The sequence below is a fragment of the Peromyscus californicus genome, unplaced genomic scaffold (genome assembly GCF_007827085.1).
Source record: "Peromyscus californicus insignis strain IS unplaced genomic scaffold, ASM782708v3 Scaffold_4__1_contigs__length_199733344, whole genome shotgun sequence".
NCBI lineage: Eukaryota > Metazoa > Chordata > Mammalia > Rodentia > Cricetidae > Peromyscus > Peromyscus californicus.
Window position 1 is genome coordinate 72,250,692 of NW_026294562.1, and position 20,748 is coordinate 72,271,439.

At 46.3% G+C, this 20,748-nt stretch overlaps 1 protein-coding gene across 1 annotated transcript in view; it reads right to left on the bottom strand.

The window, feature by feature from the left end:
• The window catches only part of LOC128123832 (deleted in malignant brain tumors 1 protein-like), a 57,516-nt gene that overhangs the window by 18,794 nt on the left and 17,974 nt on the right, over nucleotides 1–20,748 (bottom strand). The window contains exons 9-15 of the mRNA XM_052760127.1: nucleotides 16,112–16,435; nucleotides 6,613–6,760; nucleotides 5,059–5,264; nucleotides 3,898–3,927; nucleotides 3,269–3,298; nucleotides 2,278–2,428; nucleotides 627–832 (exon numbers count right to left, since the gene is read on the bottom strand). Of these exons, the coding sequence (XP_052616087.1) occupies nucleotides 627–832; nucleotides 2,278–2,428; nucleotides 3,269–3,298; nucleotides 3,898–3,927; nucleotides 5,059–5,264; nucleotides 6,613–6,760; nucleotides 16,112–16,435 (1,095 nt within the window). The remainder of the gene's footprint in view (nucleotides 1–626; nucleotides 833–2,277; nucleotides 2,429–3,268; nucleotides 3,299–3,897; nucleotides 3,928–5,058; nucleotides 5,265–6,612; nucleotides 6,761–16,111; nucleotides 16,436–20,748) is intronic.

Genomic DNA, 20,748 nt, shown 5'->3' on the forward strand with positions numbered 1-20,748 from the left:
TCAATGAATCATTTTCCAACTGAAGTAAAGAACTCTATAGTCAAAGAGTAGCATTGTCATGAAATAGGGACTTGAGCTAAGGACAAAGTCAGTGTCTCTGACCCTCACTACATAAGTGACCTTGGACATCACATTCCTCAACCCTTCACCACCAGACTCCTGGATCTACACAGCATCTCTGATTGGAACTCATAACCTCTGATTGAATGTTCTGTCCCTCCGTGTATGTCCTAATCTGTCCTTCTTCAGACAGAAGACAGATGTGCTAGTTCTCAGGACATGGACAGTGACACACACTTTGGAAGAGTCACAAAGCTCCAAACCAGCTGTCACCACCACTCCTGGAACTTCTCACCATCTGCTGAAAAATCAATTAGACGTTATATGTCTCTGGTGATGACACTGAAGCCAGTGTATCCCATCACCAGCCCTGGCCCTCAACCATATTTCTGGCAGCCAGATCCCCAAGACTCACTGGACACAGTCCCTCTCAACAGGAAGCAAGCATGGGACCCAGTAAGGCCATGCTATTGCTTATGTCCCAAACTCAGGAAAGCCGAGGATCAGAAGGCTCCTAGTGACATCCCCAAACACAAATGGACATCCATTCTCTCAGGGGAACTTACTGGTGGCAGGGACAAAGGTAGCGATGTAGTTAGCCTGGAACCCTCTCCTGGTGACACTGCCGTCAGTGATGAAGACTACGGACATGTAGTTCCGTGTTGAGGTGAAAGATCCATTGGCCCCATCACAAACCCGAGCAATGAGGGAGGAATTGTATTGAGGACCATCAAAAAGCAGGATATAATCGTAGCTGCAGCCTCCTTCAAGCCTGGGGAGACAGAATAAACAGTAAGCTTCTCTGTGTCTGGAATTTGATGTGGAGTCTCACATCTCAGGGATCACCATCCTGGGAACAGTGACAAAATATATCATCTGGAAGAATAGATGGCTTCCTGGAATCCTAAGGGAGTTCATCTATCTTCCCTAGACTGTCATGCTTGGTCTACATTGTTCCTGTGGGAGTTAACAAATGTGTAATCTATACCTCTCCATGACAGCCTTTTCATTCAACAATGGATGTCCCCTGAGAACATTCTAATTTGTTGCTTCAAGGAGTCCCCAATTATTTTCAGGATAAAATAAATATCTCTGATAAATAAAAGAACGAGATATAAAACATGAGGTAGGAGCTAGAGTGATGTCTCAGTTGTTGAGTTAGGTGGTTGCTCTTCTAGGAGACCAAGGTTTTATTCCCAGCATATACAAAGGAGCTCACAATCATCAATAATTCTGTATCCAGGAGATTAGACACCTTCTTCTGACCTCTGTGGACATCAGGCAGGCATGCAGTACATAGACATACATACAGACAAAACGCTCACACACACAAAATAAATAATTATTACAAACAAAACCCATAAGACAAGTCAGTGGACCTCTGTGGCCCTTGAGTTTCTCATCTACAATGATGAACACTGCATTCCTGTCCACTGGAAAGGGCTGGGTGAGGCTGTGATGAAGCGGTGTGTATTATGTAGAAAATACATAATACACACCACTTCATAAAATGTTAGGGAATTTCAGTTCCTGTCAGTGAGGCACTGAAGAGAACCAGAATGAGGAGCCTTTGTGCCTAGGACGTAGTGAGCTAGAGGTGCAGTATTTATATTGTCCTACAAGGACATTGAAAAGATGCACATGTGGTACTGGAGCAGAGACTTCCAAGGCCACTACAAACAGTCACCCAGAGAGCACCTGGGAGCACAGATCAGTCAGTACGGGCTGGGACCCTCCACACCTCAGTGGAACTGCACTTTTATCTGGGCCCTGGTGACTCACAGAATGAGAGAGAGCTGTGAGGAAAGCTTTGCACTGAACAGGTGCCCTCATTAGCAGCACTGACCCATTGTACCCCCAAGACCCTTATTACCTGAGCCCCAAACTGCCCCTCCCACTGAGCAATATTTCCAAGTCTTTGCACATTCTCTGGAGACTTTCTGATCAACAAGATGAGAAAAGCCCCTCTTTTTTTTTGACTGAGGTTTAGGAGAGTGGCATCCCATGGCCATGCAGCAAATTCAGGACAACCCTGGGTTTTAAGCCAGAATATTCTAAACTTCCTGTGCCCATGCACCCATTCCACCCTCCATGGGCTACTCACATCCCAAGCCAAAACAGGAACCTGTTTTTTATTTAAAGTCACCTTGACTATCACCTCCCTGAGTATCCAAGCACCCCTCATTCTCTCCAACATCTGCTCTGACCCACACTTACTGCACATCTCTGAAGGTCAGAGTCACATGGTTGTTGGTTGGGACCAAAATGTTCCACACACATCTAGCATTGTTGGGATAATTCCCAGGGTAGAATGGACTGGAAAAGGTCCCATAGTGCCTGTCCAGGAGACCTCCGCAGGTGTAGTTCACTGTAAGGAAAGAGTGGAAATGTCGATGAACCCCAGCACACAGCACACAGCTGCCTGACAGGAGGAGGAATGTGTGACACAATATCCAAGTGAGGAACCTAACAAGAGAGAGCCTAGCCCTGACCAATCCTGAGACAAAGAGGACATCTTCCTAGGTGGCTTTTCTTTGTGGGCGGAGGTGCAGGTTGGTTAATGGATGTGGGACAGGAATGGCAGTCTTGGGAGGTTCGATCAAAGCCACAGTGAAGTGTCCCCTAATACTTATGACTCCCCAGTTGCCATCTGATGGTGGTTATGAGATCAATTGGACCAGTGGTTCACATCTTCTGCACCCTGGATACAAGGGGACCTTCAGGCACAACTGACATGTATTCCAAGGCTTATTTCAGGTGCAGACGTGTTTGCCTTATGGGCTTCAATCTCTCTGGAGGAAGCACTGTGGACTAGACACCTATTTCTACCTGTTCTGGATCACAGAGTCCAGAGCCCCAGTCTTCCTGCAATGCCGTGGTGTTATGAATGGAATGGAAGTGTCCACCAATGGGCTCACATTGAACATCTGGAGTCCCACTCATAGTCCAATGCCATGGTTAAATTTTAAGGGCATCATCAAATCTACTCATTAAATGGGATGTTTAAATAGGAGACGGACTTTGTGGACAGACTGGATCACTTGGTATGTGCACAGAAAATGCATGCAGTCTTTCTAATTCCTTTCTTCTCCTTGTTCTTCTGAGCTGTGCTGCACCACAGACTGCAAAAACATTCCAGAATCCCTGTCTCTCTCCAACCTATTGGTTGAACTGTAAAACCTATCCTTTGGTGTCATCCCACACTTACCAGGGGAAGGAGTTGTTGTATCCCACCAATCTGGAGAGAGAAACAAAGATGGATTAGAAAGAAAGCCTGTGCATCAAGTTTGATCAAGTAGAAAACATTGCACAAATAAGCACTGTGGCAGAAAAAAAAAAAAGAGAGTCCTTTCCACGAGAGCATGTGGTGGCCCTGACCATGCTCACACATGTCCATCAGAACAATGGTGAGGTGGCCCAGGGATGCAGGGCAACTATACCTTTGTCCTGAGTGACAATTGCATCCTAAAAGAACCAGGCCATCCATGCCTTAGGCATATGACAGGAACAGTCTCTGCTATCCCATGTCATTTGACCTTTCCAAAAGATAGTGCTTTCAATACAAATAGCATAGGAAAAGGCCTCCGAGGCACATGGTTTCACCAGGAGAGTGAAGCTCAGCAAACTGGACTAAGTCCTGCAACGTTCATGGCCTGAGACAAGCAGAAGGTGTCCTTGGCTCAACAGTCGTTACCACCCCACTTTACAGAGATGATGAAGGATCGATCTGGTGCAGACAAAACACTGAGGAGGCCGACCCATTGCTGAGCTGTTTCTGAGGCTGTGAGCAGAAGAGGGAAGAGGGAAACACAAGTGTTGAGGGAGATCTGGACTCACCAGGAATGGTCGGGAATGTCGATGGAAAAGCTGTGAGAAAGAGAAGCCATGTCAGAGGCCTTGAACGAAAGGTGCCTAGCCTGGCCCTGGGTTCATGACACAGAGCAGACCAGACACTGGGTTGTGCTCATCTGCTGCCTCAGAGAACAGATTGCTAGTCATCTATATGGCCAGGAAGATGCTAACAATGGGGTCATTAGGAGCCCACACTCTGCTCCCACTTCAAGGGGAGACATGTGTCTGGATGTGTTGACAGGCTGAATCCTGTGATTGGTATCCGTCCAGTGAGTCAGGGGTAACTAGTCAGGTCCAATTCTTACACTGGACCACTGGGTCCTCACAGGACAGCCCCACCCATGCTGTACATGAGGCAAAGAGCTGGAGGGCTTTATAGTCAAGGACACAGACTTTACCCCAGTACCTTAAAGAACTGGACACAGACATACACCTTCACCAAAGCCCAATGAGAAAACTTGAATTTAGGATTCTCTGATGGGGAGCCAGAGACATGATTGTAAATAAGCAAAGTGTTTTGTCAATGAATCATTTTCCAACTGAAGTAAAGAACTCTACAGTCAAAGAGTGGCATTGTCATGAAATAGGGACTTGAGCTAAGGACAAAGTCAGTGTCTCTGACCCTCACTACATAAGTGACCTTGGACATCACATTCCTCAACCCTTCACCACCAGACTCCTGGATCTACACAGCATCTCTGATTGGAACTCATAACCTCTGATTGAATGTTCTGTCCCTCCGTGTATGTCCTAATCTGTCCTTCTTCAGACAGAAGACAGATGTGCTAGTTCTCAGGACATGGACAGTGACACACACTTTGGAAGAGTCACAAAGCTCCAAACCAGCTGTCACCACCACTCCTGGAACTTCTCACCATCTGCTGAAAAATCAATTAGACGTTATATGTCTCTGGTGATGACACTGAAGCCAGTGTATCCCATCACCAGCCCTGGCCCTCAACCATATTTCTGGCAGCCAGATCCCCAAGACTCACTGGACACAGTCCCTCTCAACAGGAAGCAAGCATGGGACCCAGTAAGGCCATGCTATTGCTTATGCCCCAAACTCAGGAAAGCCGAGGATCAGAAGGCTCCTAGTGACATCCCCAAACACAAATGGACATCCATTCTCTCAGGGGAACTTACTGGTGGCAGGGACAAAGGTAGCGATGTAGTTAGCCTGGAACCCTCTCCTGGTGACACTGCCGTCAGTGATGAAGACTACGGACATGTAGTTCCGTGTTGAGGTGAAAGATCCATTGGCCCCATCACAAACCCGAGCAATGAGGGAGGAATTGTATTGAGGACCATCAAAAAGCAGGATATAATCATAGCTGCAGCCTCCTTCAAGCCTGGGGAGACAGAATAAACAGTAAGCTTCTCTGTGTCTGGAATTTGATGTGGAGTCTCACATCTCAGGGATCACCGTCCTGGGAACAGTGACAAAATATATCATCTGAAAGAATAGATGGCTTCCTGGAATCCTAAGGGAGTTCGTCTATCTTCCCTAGACTGTCATGCCTGGTCTACATTGTTCCTTTGGGGGTCACAGATGTGTAATCTATACCTCTCCACGACAGCCTTTTATGTAAACAAAGGAAGGTTACCTGAGAAAAATCTAACTTATTGCTTCAAGGTGTAACCACTTATCTTCAGGATAAAACAAGTCTCTGATAAATAAAAGAATGGGAGGAGAAAACATTGAAGACATGGCTCAGTTGTTAAGTTCACTGGTTGCTCTTCCAGGGGACTAAGTTAGATCCCCAGAACATACAAAGGAGCACACAACCATCAATCATTCCGTATCCAGGGCATTAAACACCTTCTGACCTCTACGGGCACCAGGGAAGCAAGCAGTTCAAACACATACATACAGACAAAACACTCAAACACATACAATAAATAAGTCATACAAAACAAAAATCACAAGACAAGTCATTGGACCTCTCTAACTTTCAAGTTTCTCATCTCCAGTAATGATCACTGCATTCCATGACTGCCAAAAAGGGCTGTGGGTGGTAAGGCCATGAGGAAGCAGTGTATATTAAGGGTGCCTTTGTGCCAAGGACCTGATCATCTACAGGTGCAGTATTTATATTGTCCTACAAGGACACTGATACCATGTTTGTGTGGTACTAGAACAGAGACTTCCAAGACAACTACCAAAGTCACCCAGAGAGGACCAGGGAACACAGCTCAGTCAGTACGGGCTGGGACCCTCCACACCTCAGTGGAACTGCACTTTTATCTGGGCCCTGGTGACTCACAGAATGAGAGAGAGCTGTGAGGAAAGCTTTGCACTGAACAGGTGCCCTCATTAGCAGCACTGATCCATCATAGCCACAAGACCCTTATTACCTAAGCCCCAAACTGCCCCTCCCACTGAGCAACATTTCCAAGTCTTTGCACATTCTCTGGTGACTTTCTGATCAACAAGATGAGAAAAGTCCCCCTTTTTTTGACTGAGGTTTAGGAGAGTGGCATCCCATGGCCATGCAGCAAATTCAGGACAACCCTGGGTTTTAAGCCAGAATATTCTAAACTTCCTGTGCCCATGCACCCATTCCACCCTCCATGGGCTACTCACATCCCAAGCCAAAACAGGAACCTGTTTTTTATTTAAAGTCACCTTGACTATCACCTCCCTGAGTATCCAAGCACCCCTCATTCTCTCCAACATCTGCTCTGACCCACACTTACTGCACATCTCTGAAGGTCAGAGTCACATGGTTGTTGGTTGGGACCAAAATGTTCCACACACATCTAGCATTGTTGGGATAATTCCCAGGGTAGAATGGACTGGAAAAGTTCCCATAGTGCCTGTCCAGGAGACCTCCGCAGGTGTAGTCTACAGGAAAGAGTGGAAATGTCGATGAACCCCAGCACACAGCACACAACTGCCTGACAGGAGGAGGAATGTGTGACACAATATCCAAGTGAGGAACCTAACAAGAGAGAGCCTAGCCCTGACCAATCCTGAGACACAGAGGACACCCTCCTAGGTGGCTTTTCTTTGTGGGGGGAGGTGCAGGTTGGTTAATGGATGTGGGACAGGAATGGCAGTCTTGGGAAGTTCCATCAAAGCCACAGTGAAGTATCCCCTAATACTTATGACTCCCCAGCTGCCATCTGTTGGTGAGTATGAGATCCCTTGGACCAGTGGTGCATAACTTCTGTACCCTGGATACAACAGGACTTTCAGGCACAATTGACATGTATTCCAAGGCTTATTTCAGGTGCATATGTATTTGCCTTATGGGCTTCAATCTCTCTGGAGGAAGCACTGTGGACTAGACACCTATTTCTACCTGTTCTGGATCACAGAGTCCAGAGCCCCAGTCTTCCTGCAATGCCATGGTGTTATGAATGGAATGGAAGTGTCCACCAATGGGCTCACATTGAACATCTGGAGTCCCACTCATAGTCCAATGCCATGGTTAAATTTTAAGTGCATCACCAAATCTACTCATTAAATGGGATGTTTAAATAGGAGATGGATTTTGTGGACAGAGTGGATCACTTGGTATGTGCACAGAAAATGCATGCAGTCTTCCTAATTCCTTTCTTCTCCTTGTTCTTCTGAGCTGTACTGCACCACAGACTGCAAAAACATTCCAGAATCCCTGTCTCTCTCCAACCTCTTGGTTGAAGTGTGAAACCTATGCTTTGGTCTCATCCCACACTTACCAGGGGAAGAAGTTGTTGTATCCCACCAATCTGGAGAGAGAAACAAATCTGGATTAGAAGAAAGGCCTGTGCATCAAAGTTGGGTCAAGACACCCTTGCTGGGAAGAGGAAAACATTGGACACAGAAGCACTGTGGCTGAGAAAAAGAAAGTCCTTTCCTTGAGATCCTGTGGTGGCCCTGACCATGCTCTCATGTGTCCACCAACTTACAGTGAGGTGGCTCTGGGCCCCAGGACAACTATAACTTTGTCCTGGATGACAGTTGCTTAGTTAAAGGATCATGCCATCTATACCATGGGCCTATGACAGGAATAGTCTCTGCTGTCACCATGTCCCATGACTCTTGATAAGACAATGCCTTCTAGACAGACCTTGCAGGAAAGGGCCTTCAGAGCAAATGATTTCACCAGGAAAATGAATTTCAGCAAAATGGATTAAGTGCTGCAATTTTGCTATGTCACTGAGACAAGCAGAGTGTGACATCGGCTCAAGAGAAGATACTGTTCTTAGTTCTTTTCTTTCTCCCCGTCCTTCTGAGCTGTGCTACACCACAGACTTCAAGAACATCCCAGAATTCCTGCCTCTTGCCAACCTCTTGATTGAAGTGTAAAAGCTCTGCTTTGGTCTCATCCCACACTTACCAGGGAAAGGAGTGGTTGTATCCCACCAATCTGGAGAGGGAAACAAGGATGGATTAGAAGGTGGGCCTGTGCATCAAAGTTTGTTTTAGAGACTTGTGCCAAGAAAAGAAAAACATCGGACACAAAAGCACATTGGCTGAGAAGAAGAGACTCCTTTCTGTGAGAGCGAGTAGTGACCTTGGACATGCTCTCTTGTGCCCGTCATTGCAGCAATGAGGTAGCCCAGGGTCCCAAGGCCACTGTAACATTCTCCTGCATGACAGTTGCTCAGTAAAAGAATCATGCCATCTATTCCTTGGGACCATGACAGGAACCGTCTCTACATCACATGGCTCTTGCAAAAGATAGTGCTTTCTAGAAAATAGCATAGGAAAGGTCCTCTATAGCAAAAGAGTTCAACAGAAAAGTGGAGTTTAGCAAAATCAAATAAGTGCTGCCACTCCGTTACCCCACTGAGACAAGGAGAAGGTGATATTTGGCTCAGCAGAAGCTGTCTTTACTTTATGGAGAATGCTGAAAGTTCTGGGACAGACAGAATACGGAAGAATCCCACCATTCTGTAATTGTTGGTTGTGGCTGTGAGCAAAATAAGCAAGCATCCTGACACCTGTCTCCTCCATTCACCAGCCTCACAGCCAAAGGAGACTCTGTTCCTGGAAAGACATGGTGGATTCTCCCTTGTTATTCCCGGGGGGATGATGGCGCTTGTGTGATCACGGGCAGCTCTGTCACGGGGTTTAATGCAATATAGGACGTGAGTTCTCCCATTGTTGCTCCTCGGGTACCCTGTCTTAGAAAGACCTTCACCCTGTCACTCTGACTTCACATCCTCATGGAATGTTCACTACCTGTGTTCTAGACATTAAAGATGTGTCTGTCACCAGGAGGGCTATGTGTCTGCAGGGTTGATATGGGTAGAATCTGCCCTGGATAGTGGCCAGACACCTACTCCATCTTGTAACTAAGGCCTTTGAGAGCCATGCACTCTTCTGGATGACAACATCCACTGCAGAATGTGGGCTGTTTCAAGGAAAGAGAGCAAGCAGAGTTCTCCAACGCCTAACACACAGACTGCACATGGGCACATCCACCGCACCCTGACCCTCACACACCAGCAGTAAGGACAAGAAGAGGAGGTTGCTTTATAACAGACCAAAGGGATAGAATGATGAGCTGGCAGAGAAAGAAGTCCATGGGTCCCTGGCAAAGCACTAGCTGCTCACCCAGACAAGGTGGAGAGTGTATATCAGAACTGCTTTTCAGGCCCACTAGAACAGTATTAAACATGAGTACAAGCTATTGTTCACACACTGAGCTGGGTCACATGACTGCCCCCATGAGCTCACCTTCTGTGTACAATAACAGCCCACTAGAGAACCCCGGGCTTTGTCAATGCTGGTCAGCAAGACTGATGATGTGAACTTATCACCAAAGTCAGGGTTTCAAGCAACCAACATGTTTAAACAAGACAAAGGTCCGCTCCAGTATTGGCCTGGACTAAGCCCCTTGTATTCTAGATAGGGCACCCCTTTGAAGTGACCCCATAATGGGATCCCATAATATAGCATCGGTCTCATTTTGCCACAGAAACCTCTCTGAAAGCTTGTCTTACCTTGATCCTCTAAGCCCAAACTTTATTCTGACATAACACTAAATTTAGAGACTATAGAATTTTGAAACCCACCCTCATGCTGACCGACTCCTCCTCACACAGGGAAATGGGCAGTGACAGGGGTCCCAGTAGAGGATAGCCTCCAAGATCAGGAGGCAATCCCACCTTCTCTAAGTTTTCAAAACACATGCCCACCACCCCACCCCCTTAACTGTCCCAAGAAAGTCACCACCATGAATGACACTGGCATTACAACCGACAGAGAGAGATTTATACAATATTTGTTACCTATTATTACAGTAGTCTCTGGAGTGGTGGTAGGCTCTGGAGTGGTCGGCTCTGCACGTTCATACATAGATGAGAGAGAGAAATGGAAAATATAAAGTTAAGTCTCCATTGAGAAAAGCCAAGACATGCAAGTACAGTTAAGTCTGCTGTCGGGATATGATTCGGGGTCTGTATTAGGTAATGCACACAACTATAGATCTTCCCTGTGGCCAGTCTTGGTTGCACCACCCATCATGCTGACACTGGACAGTAGGGTTCCTGTCCTGAGCAGTACACAGCTCCCAAGAGAATGTTCCCTGAGGCCTGACAGAGTGGGCCCCTCCAGGTGCCGATACAGAATGGACACAGTCCAGTTGCAGACAGATGACATCTTCATCCTGGGTGTTCCCCCTGTCATCACAGACTGTGCCAAGATAGCCTTGGTACAAGACCTCCACTCAGCCCTTACACTGGTCACTGCCATTCACCAGCCTCAAAGGCAAAGCTGCAGGTCCTGGCATGCTGTGCTCTCTACTAAGACCACCTGTGCCCTTTTTCCTCTGACCCCCAGTGCTGTCTTATTTGCCATTTCCCACCCTAGACCTTAAAAATGACCTTCTTCATAGTCTTCCCACTCCCCTGTACCTCAATTCTCTGACAACTTCCAGACAAGGGACCCTCAGGGTCACCTCTTCAGTCCTAATTCAGCCCTGACTGTCCCGGGGCAGAACTCTAGACTCAATTTCAATCAGCTTTCAGCATATCCATGTCTACCATCCAAACTCAGTCTCCCTCCTCCATCGGGATCCAGGATGCCACCCTGTGACACCCTGTGCCACCCTGTGACACCCTGTGACACCCTGTGCCAGTGTGCTGAGAATGTGGACATCAACTTTGATGTCTTCCTCCGCCTCTCTGCCCTGCTCTCATCTGTGTCCCTTGCTTGATCCTTGAGCTTCGTCTTGACAAAGTCACGTGTATTTCAGTCACTTCCCTGCCCTAAGGGCTTCAGCACAGGCCAGGAACAGTGGCACACAACTTTAAGTACTCAGTAGGCAAAACCAGGTAGATATCTGTAAGTTCAATTTCAACACGGTCTACATAAGGAGATGCAGTCCAGCCAGGGCTACATGGTGACACACGGTCACACACACTCACAAAGAGTGTTTGAGCATCCTCTCCATCCTCATCAGGATCAAGGATGCAATGGTATTTGTCTAACAGAAGTCTTCCCTCTACCACCCCAGCCTGCTCTCCCCGTGTAAGGACCAGCATGACTGAGGAATCTGCAGGCAGCATGCTTCTGCATGATGGGGTGCCCCTAAGTCACTCACAGTGGTACTCTGGGCTGCTTGTGGGAGGAAACAGACAGCAGGTGAGTGCTGTCAGGCCCTCAGGAAGGAACTGCTTTAGCATCCTGACAGCAGGAGCTGGATCCTGGGTGTGGCTTTGCTGTGGCTACTCTGTGGTTATGAGTACTCTGTGGTATGACAGCGGTACGTTGGAATAGATATAAGGTGAAGGATCAGATGTGTGCTGATGTTTGAGATCAAACAGGGGTGGGATGAGGATGGGCAAAGAACAACTGGGCATTCCAAGATATTCCCAAGAGCACTCTGAGTCTCATGAACCCATCTTGCTGCCCTCTGCTGGTCACTCTGTGAATGTCCCACTAGAGAACTGCCAGCCTCAGGTTGGCTCTCCCTAGAGGTTGATCAGAAAGCTTCCCCTGAGTCCCTGCCAGGACATTTCTCCATCTCTCAAAGAATGTACTGAAAGGGGAGGAATTGACTTTAGCATGCCAGGGTCACAGTGGCACAGTCAGTTGTCCTCTATGGCCTCACCTATCAAACTCAGACTCAAAAGTCTGCACACTCTCTGCCCTGATTGGGCAAAGTTAGTCCGATACAGGCAGTGATGGGTTCAAAGCCCACCTTCCCATAAACAGCCACAGAATCTTAGAGGCAAGTATTGACAAATTATCTAACTATGTCTTAACTTTCCCATCTGCAAAATGGCATTAATGACACTTATCTCAAAATGTTGGGAAGGTTTTATGATAACACATATTACCTGTATTAACTGAGCATTGATTATGTGCAATATATTTAACATTTGAAACATTTCTTTTATTTTGAATGATATGCATGGGCTTGTGTCTATGTGTGGGTATGTGCATATTAGTACAGGTGCCCATAGAGGCAAGGAGAGGGTGTCAGAACGCCTGGAGTTGGAGTTATAGGTGGTTATTAGCTGTCTAAACTGAGTGCTGAAAGCTGAACTCAGGTCTTCTGCAATCACAATGTGTGTTCTTAATGCCTGAGCCATCTCTCCAGCCTCTTCTTTCAATACTGATGCATTCATTTCACACATGAAAATGATTTGGCTGGGGGTACACAACAAGTTATCTAACTTTGATGATACTATTTACCTTTGCAAAGCCGGCTCAGATTGTACAGAGGAAGAAACAGTGACTGTTTCCACTAGCTTTTCTGACACTAGGCTAAAGTTAATTTCATCCATAGAGTGACTGGAGGGCAGAGAGAAGAAGGAAGGTGAGGGACAGGGATTGGTGGAGTGTGCCCGGCACCTTGACAACCACGTCTCTCATCTCGACTCCATCCCTGACTTCTGTGCCCAAAGCTGCACCTGGATTCCACCAGACAGCAGCAGCAGGGCTGCCCATCCGTCCTGGTGAGCTGCATTCTCACCTTGGCACAGCTGAGGCATTTGAAGGAGTCTCAATTGGGGATTTGATAAGATCGTGATTGCTTATGGCCATGTCTGTGGGAAATGGTCTTGATGGAGAACTGATTGGGAAAGGCCAGCCCACTGTCCTGGGCAGGGGAGTCTATGCTGTATAAAAATGTTAGCTAAGGATGAGCCAGAAAGCTAGCAAGCAGGGCTCCTGCATGTCCTCTGTATCAGTTCCTGCCTCCAGCTTCCTGCCTCCTGCTCCTGCAATGGCTTCACTGGATGATGGACTGTAACCTGTAAGCCAAATAAACCCTTCCCCCTCCAAATTGCATGTTGAAGAAAGCAAACTGGACCCCAAAACTGTAGCCTAAAGCCAGAGACCAAGAGCAAAGGACTGAGCATTAGTTGTAGCTTCTGGGATCCACCAACCTTATGAAAAATGAAACTCAATTTAGAAAGAATCCACTGTTTAGAAATGATCTCATAGGTTACAAAATTAGCTTCAACTGCATTGTACACTACTACTGGGATGGGGGGAGATGTGGTTCAGTCTTTTCTAAGTGCACAGAAGAAGGTGTTGATAAAAATGATTTTTTGCAAAAGGAGATAAAGCAAGTGGGTAGGAGATGAAGTTACATCATTTCAATATGATAAACAAGAGCTGGGCATGGTGACACTCTTGGAATCCCAGAATTCTGGAACTAGAGGTAAGAAGATCAGGAGTTCAAGTAGCCTTACCTACAAGCAAGTCTGAGAACAGCCTGGGCTACATAGGTCTTAAAATAAATAAATAAGCTGAAAAATTTACATATTTTATTGGTTTTTGAAGACTAAGAAAACTAATGGCACTTTCCCCTTGCTAATATTAAAGTCTTACTATTTGGGCCAAGGAGGAGTTTACTCAAAGTGTGCAGGAGGGCAGGTTATGCTCACATATCATCTGCCAGAGCACAGGTCCCTGAGCCACTCTGGGTCTCCATGAGTCAGAATCTTATGAGGGAAGGATGTGAATCCAAGACCCACACTCAGACATTCTATTTGATTCTGACACACAATAAAATTCCAGACAGGGGCACCATCCATGAAGACTGTGACTGACTGTGACCACATGAGACTTGATGCTCCAGCTGAGAGAAGCTTCTGTTGTAATTACATGTCCAGATGGGACACAGTTTGATCAGTGCAGCCTAGTATCATTCATATTCATTTAGTGAGGCAGTGGTTATTATGATATAGAGGGACACTATAAAATGATAGAGGTCCATCTATTCAAAGTACTTACCAGGTGTGGAATAGCTTGCTTGAGAAGCTGTAAGGAAAAAAAAACAAATTCAGATTGTGTGTTTCACCCACAGGAATCCTGGAAAACCCCTACCTGGGAAGCAATAGCCCTGACTCTTATGCATTGATCAACCAGGAACACCCGAGGTCAAGTTCACCAGCCCCTGAACAGAAAGCGTCCTCACTCTGCTATGTGGGCTTGCCCAAAGCCAAAAATCTAGCATTGAGCTTCCATTTTCACTGGTCAAAAGAGCATAACAGTTTTTATAATACCAATCGGCACTCTGTGTCCATGGCATCCTTCACTGATTACACAGGTGTTGGATCAAAAAATGGGGAACCCCTGCTCTGTACTAAGCATGCAGACACTTCCTCTCCTGTCCTCATCCCAGGAGCACTGTGGTCCAGCAGTGACCTATGCAGTCGGGATATTCTATTAGGTCTATGTGTGAGGATGACTGGAAGGACACAGGAGGGCATGTGGGGGTCACACACCAGGTTATATAAAGACTTGAGTATCAGAGGGTTTGGATGTAAGCAAAGGAGTTCTTAGAAAATACCTCCAATGGAGACTGAGAGATAACTGCTCAGAAATGACGAGGATGGTCAATAGTGTTCTTGGTTTATCATATGAGTATATATATATATATATATATATATATATATATATATATATATGTGTGTGTGTGTGTGTGTGTGTGTGTGTGTGTGTGTGTGTGTGTGTGTGTGTATGCATACATTATGGAAACAGCAGGGAGGCTCAGGTCTGGCAGGAGGCATGAGGTTGGGGTGCTCAAACTTACAGCCTATGTCCTGCTTGTTGAAATACATTCTTGCAATCCAGTTACCCTGTTAGGCTCATGTACCCTCATAGGCTACATTTTACAAGCTGGGCACAATATACAGAGATGTGTTCCCTGGCCACCAGAGACTTACACCAGAGTTAGGCTGGAAATGTATCATCAACATTGATGAAGACATCAACAGACAGTCTCACACAGCGGGCAAGTGCTAGCTGAGATGTTATTATGAATATGAATGTGTTGAGAATATGAATGGCCACTGGATGACATACAGTGTATGTGTGTGCCTCTGCGTCAATGTCCATTTCTGTCTATGTGTGTATGTCTGGAATTGCATGTGTCAGTGTATCTGAGTGTGTGTGTGTGTGTGTGTGTGTGTGTGTTCTGTGTGTAAAAATTTGTCTCTTCATCACATCTATCTGTGATGTGCATGTTTGCTTGTGAGAATATATGTATATGCCTTGCTGTATCCATGTATGTATTTCTCTGAATATACAGTTTGTGTTCATGCAAGTATCTATCATATGGCTTTATCTCTGTGTATATCTGAGTTTACTTATGTCTGAATGTTTGTGTGTGTGTGTGTGTGTATGTTTCTAAATATGTTGAGTATAAATCAGGAAGGGTCTTCTAAAGGGACAACGTCCCTGGTCTTCTGAAAGAGCAGTTGGAAGAGGCTGGTAAAGGAGAGGACAAGAATAGACTGACTCTAGAGACCAGAGCAGCCAGAGTGAGCTGACTGTGGCTACAGGTGGTGATGTTGGAGTGTGGACTGTAGCAAGCACAGCATCGCAGAGTGAGTGACCTGGAGAAGCCTTTATGATAGGAGAATAAATGAGAGGCACTCTGGGCACGGTGGCTCACACCTTACTGCTTTTCCCTCTGAATGCTGGAAAATCATATACAAACCGGGTTACATTTCTCCAAACCAACACTGGGTTACTCCTTGTACAGCATGTGTGTGCTGTCCCTGTGCTTTAGTGTGGGCGTGCTGCTGCTTTCCCATGGGTTACCTGTGTCACATAAACTCTAGAGTCCCTGAGAACTGAGAGGATTGACAGGACCCTGAGTGAGGATGCCATTGCTCTGGACATTCAGCAGTCCTTACAGGGGCAGTACTAAAAGGGACAGAATGCAGTTCTGGGAGCGTTAAAGGAGACCTGTGCATACTGCATTGCTGGGAGGCAGAGCTAGTGATCTCTGGGTCATACCTGAGCAGATGACTCCAGCATCCTCATGGTGTCCACAGTTATGGGAGAGCCAGCCTCGGTGGGAGCAGCCCCACAGGTAGTACTCATGTCCTGTACAGGCCACATCATCCAGGACAATGGGCCCTGAGCCCTGTCCAAATGGGGCATTTCCAGGGGCAGACACGGCCCAGCCACAGCCCAGCTGCCTGCACACCACGTTGGCATCATTGGTGTCCCAGCCGTCATCACACACGGTGCCCCAGGAACCCTGGTAAAGGACCTCCACACGACCCTGACACCTGTCTCCTCCATTCACCAGCCTCAGAGCCAAAGGAGACTCTGTTCCTGGAAAGACATGGTGGATTCTCCTTTGTTATTCCCGGGGGAATGATGGCGCTTGTGTGATCACGGGCAGCTCTGTCACGGGGTTTAATGCAATATAGGACGTGAGTTCTCCCATTGTTGCTCCTCGGGTACCCTGTCTTAGAAAGACCTTCACCCTGTCACTCTGACTTCACATCCTCATGGAATGTTCACTACCTGTGTTCTAGACATTAAAGATGTGTCTGTCACCAGGAGGGCTATGTGTCTGCAGGGTTGACATGGGTAGAATCTGCCCTGGATAGTGGCCAGACACCTACTCCATCTTGTAACTAAGGCCTTTGAGAGCCATGCACTCTTCTGGATGACAACATCCACTGCAGAATGTGGGCTGTTTCAGGGAGAGAGAGCAAACAGAGCCCTCCAATTCCTAACACACAGACTGCACATGGGCACATCCACCCCACCCTGACCCTCACCCACCAGCAGTAAGGACAAGAAGAGGAGGTTGCTTTATAACAGACCAAAGGGATAGAATGATGAGCTCCCTGGCAGAGGAGAAAGAAGTCCAAGGGTCCCTGGGGAAGCCTCTCACCAGCTGCTTACCCAGACAAGTTGGAGAGTGTATATCAGAACTGCTTGTCAGACCCACTTGAAGGTATTAAACATGAGTACAAGCTATTGTTCACCCACTGAGCTGGGTCACATGACTACTTCCATGAGGCACAATCACAGCACACTAGAGAACCCAGGGCTTTGTCACTGCTGGTCACCAAGACTGCTGATGTGAACTTATCATCAATGTCAAGTTTTGGGTTTATTTCAGCCCAATACGTTTAAACAAAACAAAGATCCCCATGGTTTTGGCCTGGATAACGCCCCAAGCTCTCTAGACAGGGCACCCCTTTGAAGGTCAGCAGAATGGGATTCCATAATATATCATCAGTCTCATTTTAGCTCAGAAATCTCTCTAGAAGCTTGTCTATTCTAGACCCTCTATCCCCAAAGTTTCTTCTGACATAACACTAAATTTAGGGACCATAGTGTTTTGAAACCCACCCTCATACTGACATACTCCTCACACAGAGAAATGTGCAGTGATGGGGGTCCCAGTTGAGGAAAGCCTCCAAGATCAGGAGGCAAATCCACCTTCTCTAAGTTTTCACAACACATGTCCACCACCTCATCCTCTTAAGTGTCCAAAACATCACCACCCTGAATAACACTGGCATTACAACCTACAGCAAGGGATTTAAACAGCTTTTATTACCTATTGGTGGATAAGGCTCTGGAGTGGTGGTAGGCTCTGGAGTAGTGGTAGGCTCTGGGGTGGTATAAGGCTCTGGAGTGGTGGGCATTGCATGTCCATACGTAGATGAGAGAGAGAAATGGAAAATATAAAGTTAAGTCTCCATTGAGAAAAACCAAGACAAGCATGCACAGTTATATCTGCTGAGAGGATGTGATTCGGCGTCTGTACTGGGTAAGGCTATGTGACTTTAGATGTATAAGAAATCTATGTAGTCTTGAGTTCTCCCATTATAAAAGGCTATTTGTGTAGAGAATGTTCTTAACCTACAGATTCTAATTTTGCATCTAACTTCTGCTGAGCTCTAGGGAATCAATACAAAAGTACTTCCCATACTTACACAACTAATTAATTGTTCTTATCTAATTGCATTGGCTATTATGCACAATACAATATTCAAACAGAAGGCTGGAATGCCTGCTTGTTTTTGTATGTGAATATATATTTTAAATTCAATATGCCTGATATACACTAGGCTAGACTGAAATTCAAGATCCTCCTAACTCAGTTCCTGAGTGCTATAATTGTGTGTGTGTGTGTATGTGTGTGTGTGTGTGTGTGTGTGTGTGTGGCCATACCTAGCTCACCGTTTTTTACTTTAGTGGATTTGCTTTAAATATATCCCTTTAAAATAAGATATGAGCTTCAAACACATGTGTGTAAATTGTTTAAATGGGCCCTGTCCTTTGCTCAGGACACCTTTAAACCGTGACGTGGTCCTGCAGCTTAGAGTGGACATATCTGGAGATCAACCCACTGCTGCCGAACATCCAGCTTCATTCTGAGAAACCTTAATAACTCTCTGCTACGGAGGAAGTTCATAAAAGCAAATGTGGTGGAGATGAAATTACATCATTTCATGTATGATAAACAAGAGCTGGGCATGGCAGCACACTCCAGGAATCCCAGAACTCTGGAACTAGAGGTAAGAGGATCAGGAGTTCAAGGGTAGCCTTGCCTACTCAGCAAGTCTGTGTAGACCAGCCTGTGCTGCCTGGGCCTCAAAAATAAATAAATAAATAAATAAAATATGTACATTTTTTTCTGTTTTCTGAAGTCTTAACAAACTAGTGACAGTATATCCTCTTAATATTAAAGTCTTAGTAGTCTTGGGCCAAAGAGGAGTTTTATCAAAGTCTGGACGGTGACAGGATATCCTCAAATATCATCTGGAGAAGCACCAGTCCCTGAGCCACTCTGGGTCTCCAAGTCAGAATCTCTTGAGGGAAAGATGTGAGTCCCAAGACCCACACTCCGATATTTTATTTGATTCTGAGACACACTGAAATTCGAGGCAGGGGCAACATCCATGAAGACCGTGACTGTATTACCACATGAGCCTTGAAGCTCTAGCTGACAGAAGCTTATGTTGTCATTTTTTTTCCAGAGGGAGTGTTTTGAGACAGGGTTTCTCTGTGTAGCTTTGGATCTTGCTATCGAACTCATGTGGCAGACCAGGCTGGCCTCGAACTCACAGAGATCTGCCTGGCTCTGCCTCCCAAGTGCTGGGATAAAATCGTGCACCACCACCGCCCGGGTCAGCTTCTGTTGTCATTGAATGTCCAGACTGGACACAGATTATTCAGTGCAGCCTAGTATCATTCACATCCATTTAGTGAGGCAGTGGTTATTATGACATGTGGGACACTATAAAGTGATACCGGTCCATCCTTTTAAAGTACTTACCAGGTGTTGAATAGCTTGCTTGAGAAGCTATAAGGGAATAAAAGCAAATTCAGATTGTGTGTTTCACCCACAGGAATCCTGGAACACCCCTACCTGGGAAGCAGTAGCCCTGACTCTTATGCTTTGATCAACCAGGAACACCCGAGGTCAAGTTCACCAGCCCCTGAACAGAAAGTGTCTTTACGCTGCTATGTGGGCTCTCCAAAGCCAAAAATCTAGCATTGAGGTTCCATTTTCATTGGTCAAAAGAGCAAAACAGTCTTTGTAATATCAATCGGCACTCTGTGTCCATGGCGTCCTTCACTGATTACCCAGGTGGTGGATCAAAAATCGGGAGGAACTCCTGCTCTGTACCAAGCATGCAGACACCTCACCTCGTGTCCTCTTCCCAGGAGCACTGCGGTATAGGGATAACCTACACAACTGAGATATTCTATTAGGTCTGTGTCTGGGGATGAGTGGAAGGAAGGACACAGGAGGGCATGTGGGGGTCACACAACAGGCTATATAAAGACTTGAGGATCAGAGGGTTTGGGTATAAGTAAGGGAGTTCTTAGAAACAACCTTCTATGGAGACTGAGAGGTAACTGCTCAGCAATGTTGAAGATAGGGTCAATAGTGTTCCTGGGTTAGCTAGGAGTAAATGTATGTGTGTATGCATACATTATGGAAACAGCAGGGCTGTTCAGTCTGGCAGGAGGCAGGAGGTTGTGCTGCTCACACTTACAGCCTATGGCCTGCTTGTTGAAATACATTCTTGCGAGCCAGGTAACCTGTTAGGCTCTTGGTACATTTACCAAGCTGGGCACAATTTACACAGGTGTGTTCCCTGCCCACCAGAGACTTCCAGCATAGTAGGTCCCTGAAGACATCAACTGACAGTCTCGCACAGGGGGCAAGTGCTAGCTGAGATGTGATTATGAATATGAATGTGTTGAGAATATGAATGGCCACTGGATAACATACAGTGTATGTGTGTGCCTCTGCGTCAATGTCCATTTCTGTCTATGTGTGTATGTCTGGAATTGTATGTGTCAGTGTGTGTGTGTGTGTGTGTGTGTGTGTGTGTGTGTGTGTGTGTGTGTGTCTAAATTTGTTGAGTATAAATCAGGAAGGGACTTCTAAAGGGACAATGTCCCTGGTCTTCTGAAAGAGCAGTTAGAAGAGGCTGGTAAACAGAGGACAAGAATAGACTGGCTCTAGAGACCAGAGCAGCCAGAGTGAGCTGACTGTGGCTATAGGTGGTGCTGTTGGAGTGTGGACTGTAGCAAGCACAGCTTTGTAGAGTGAGTGACCTGCAGAACTCTTTATGATAGGAGAATAAATGAGAGGCACTCTGGGC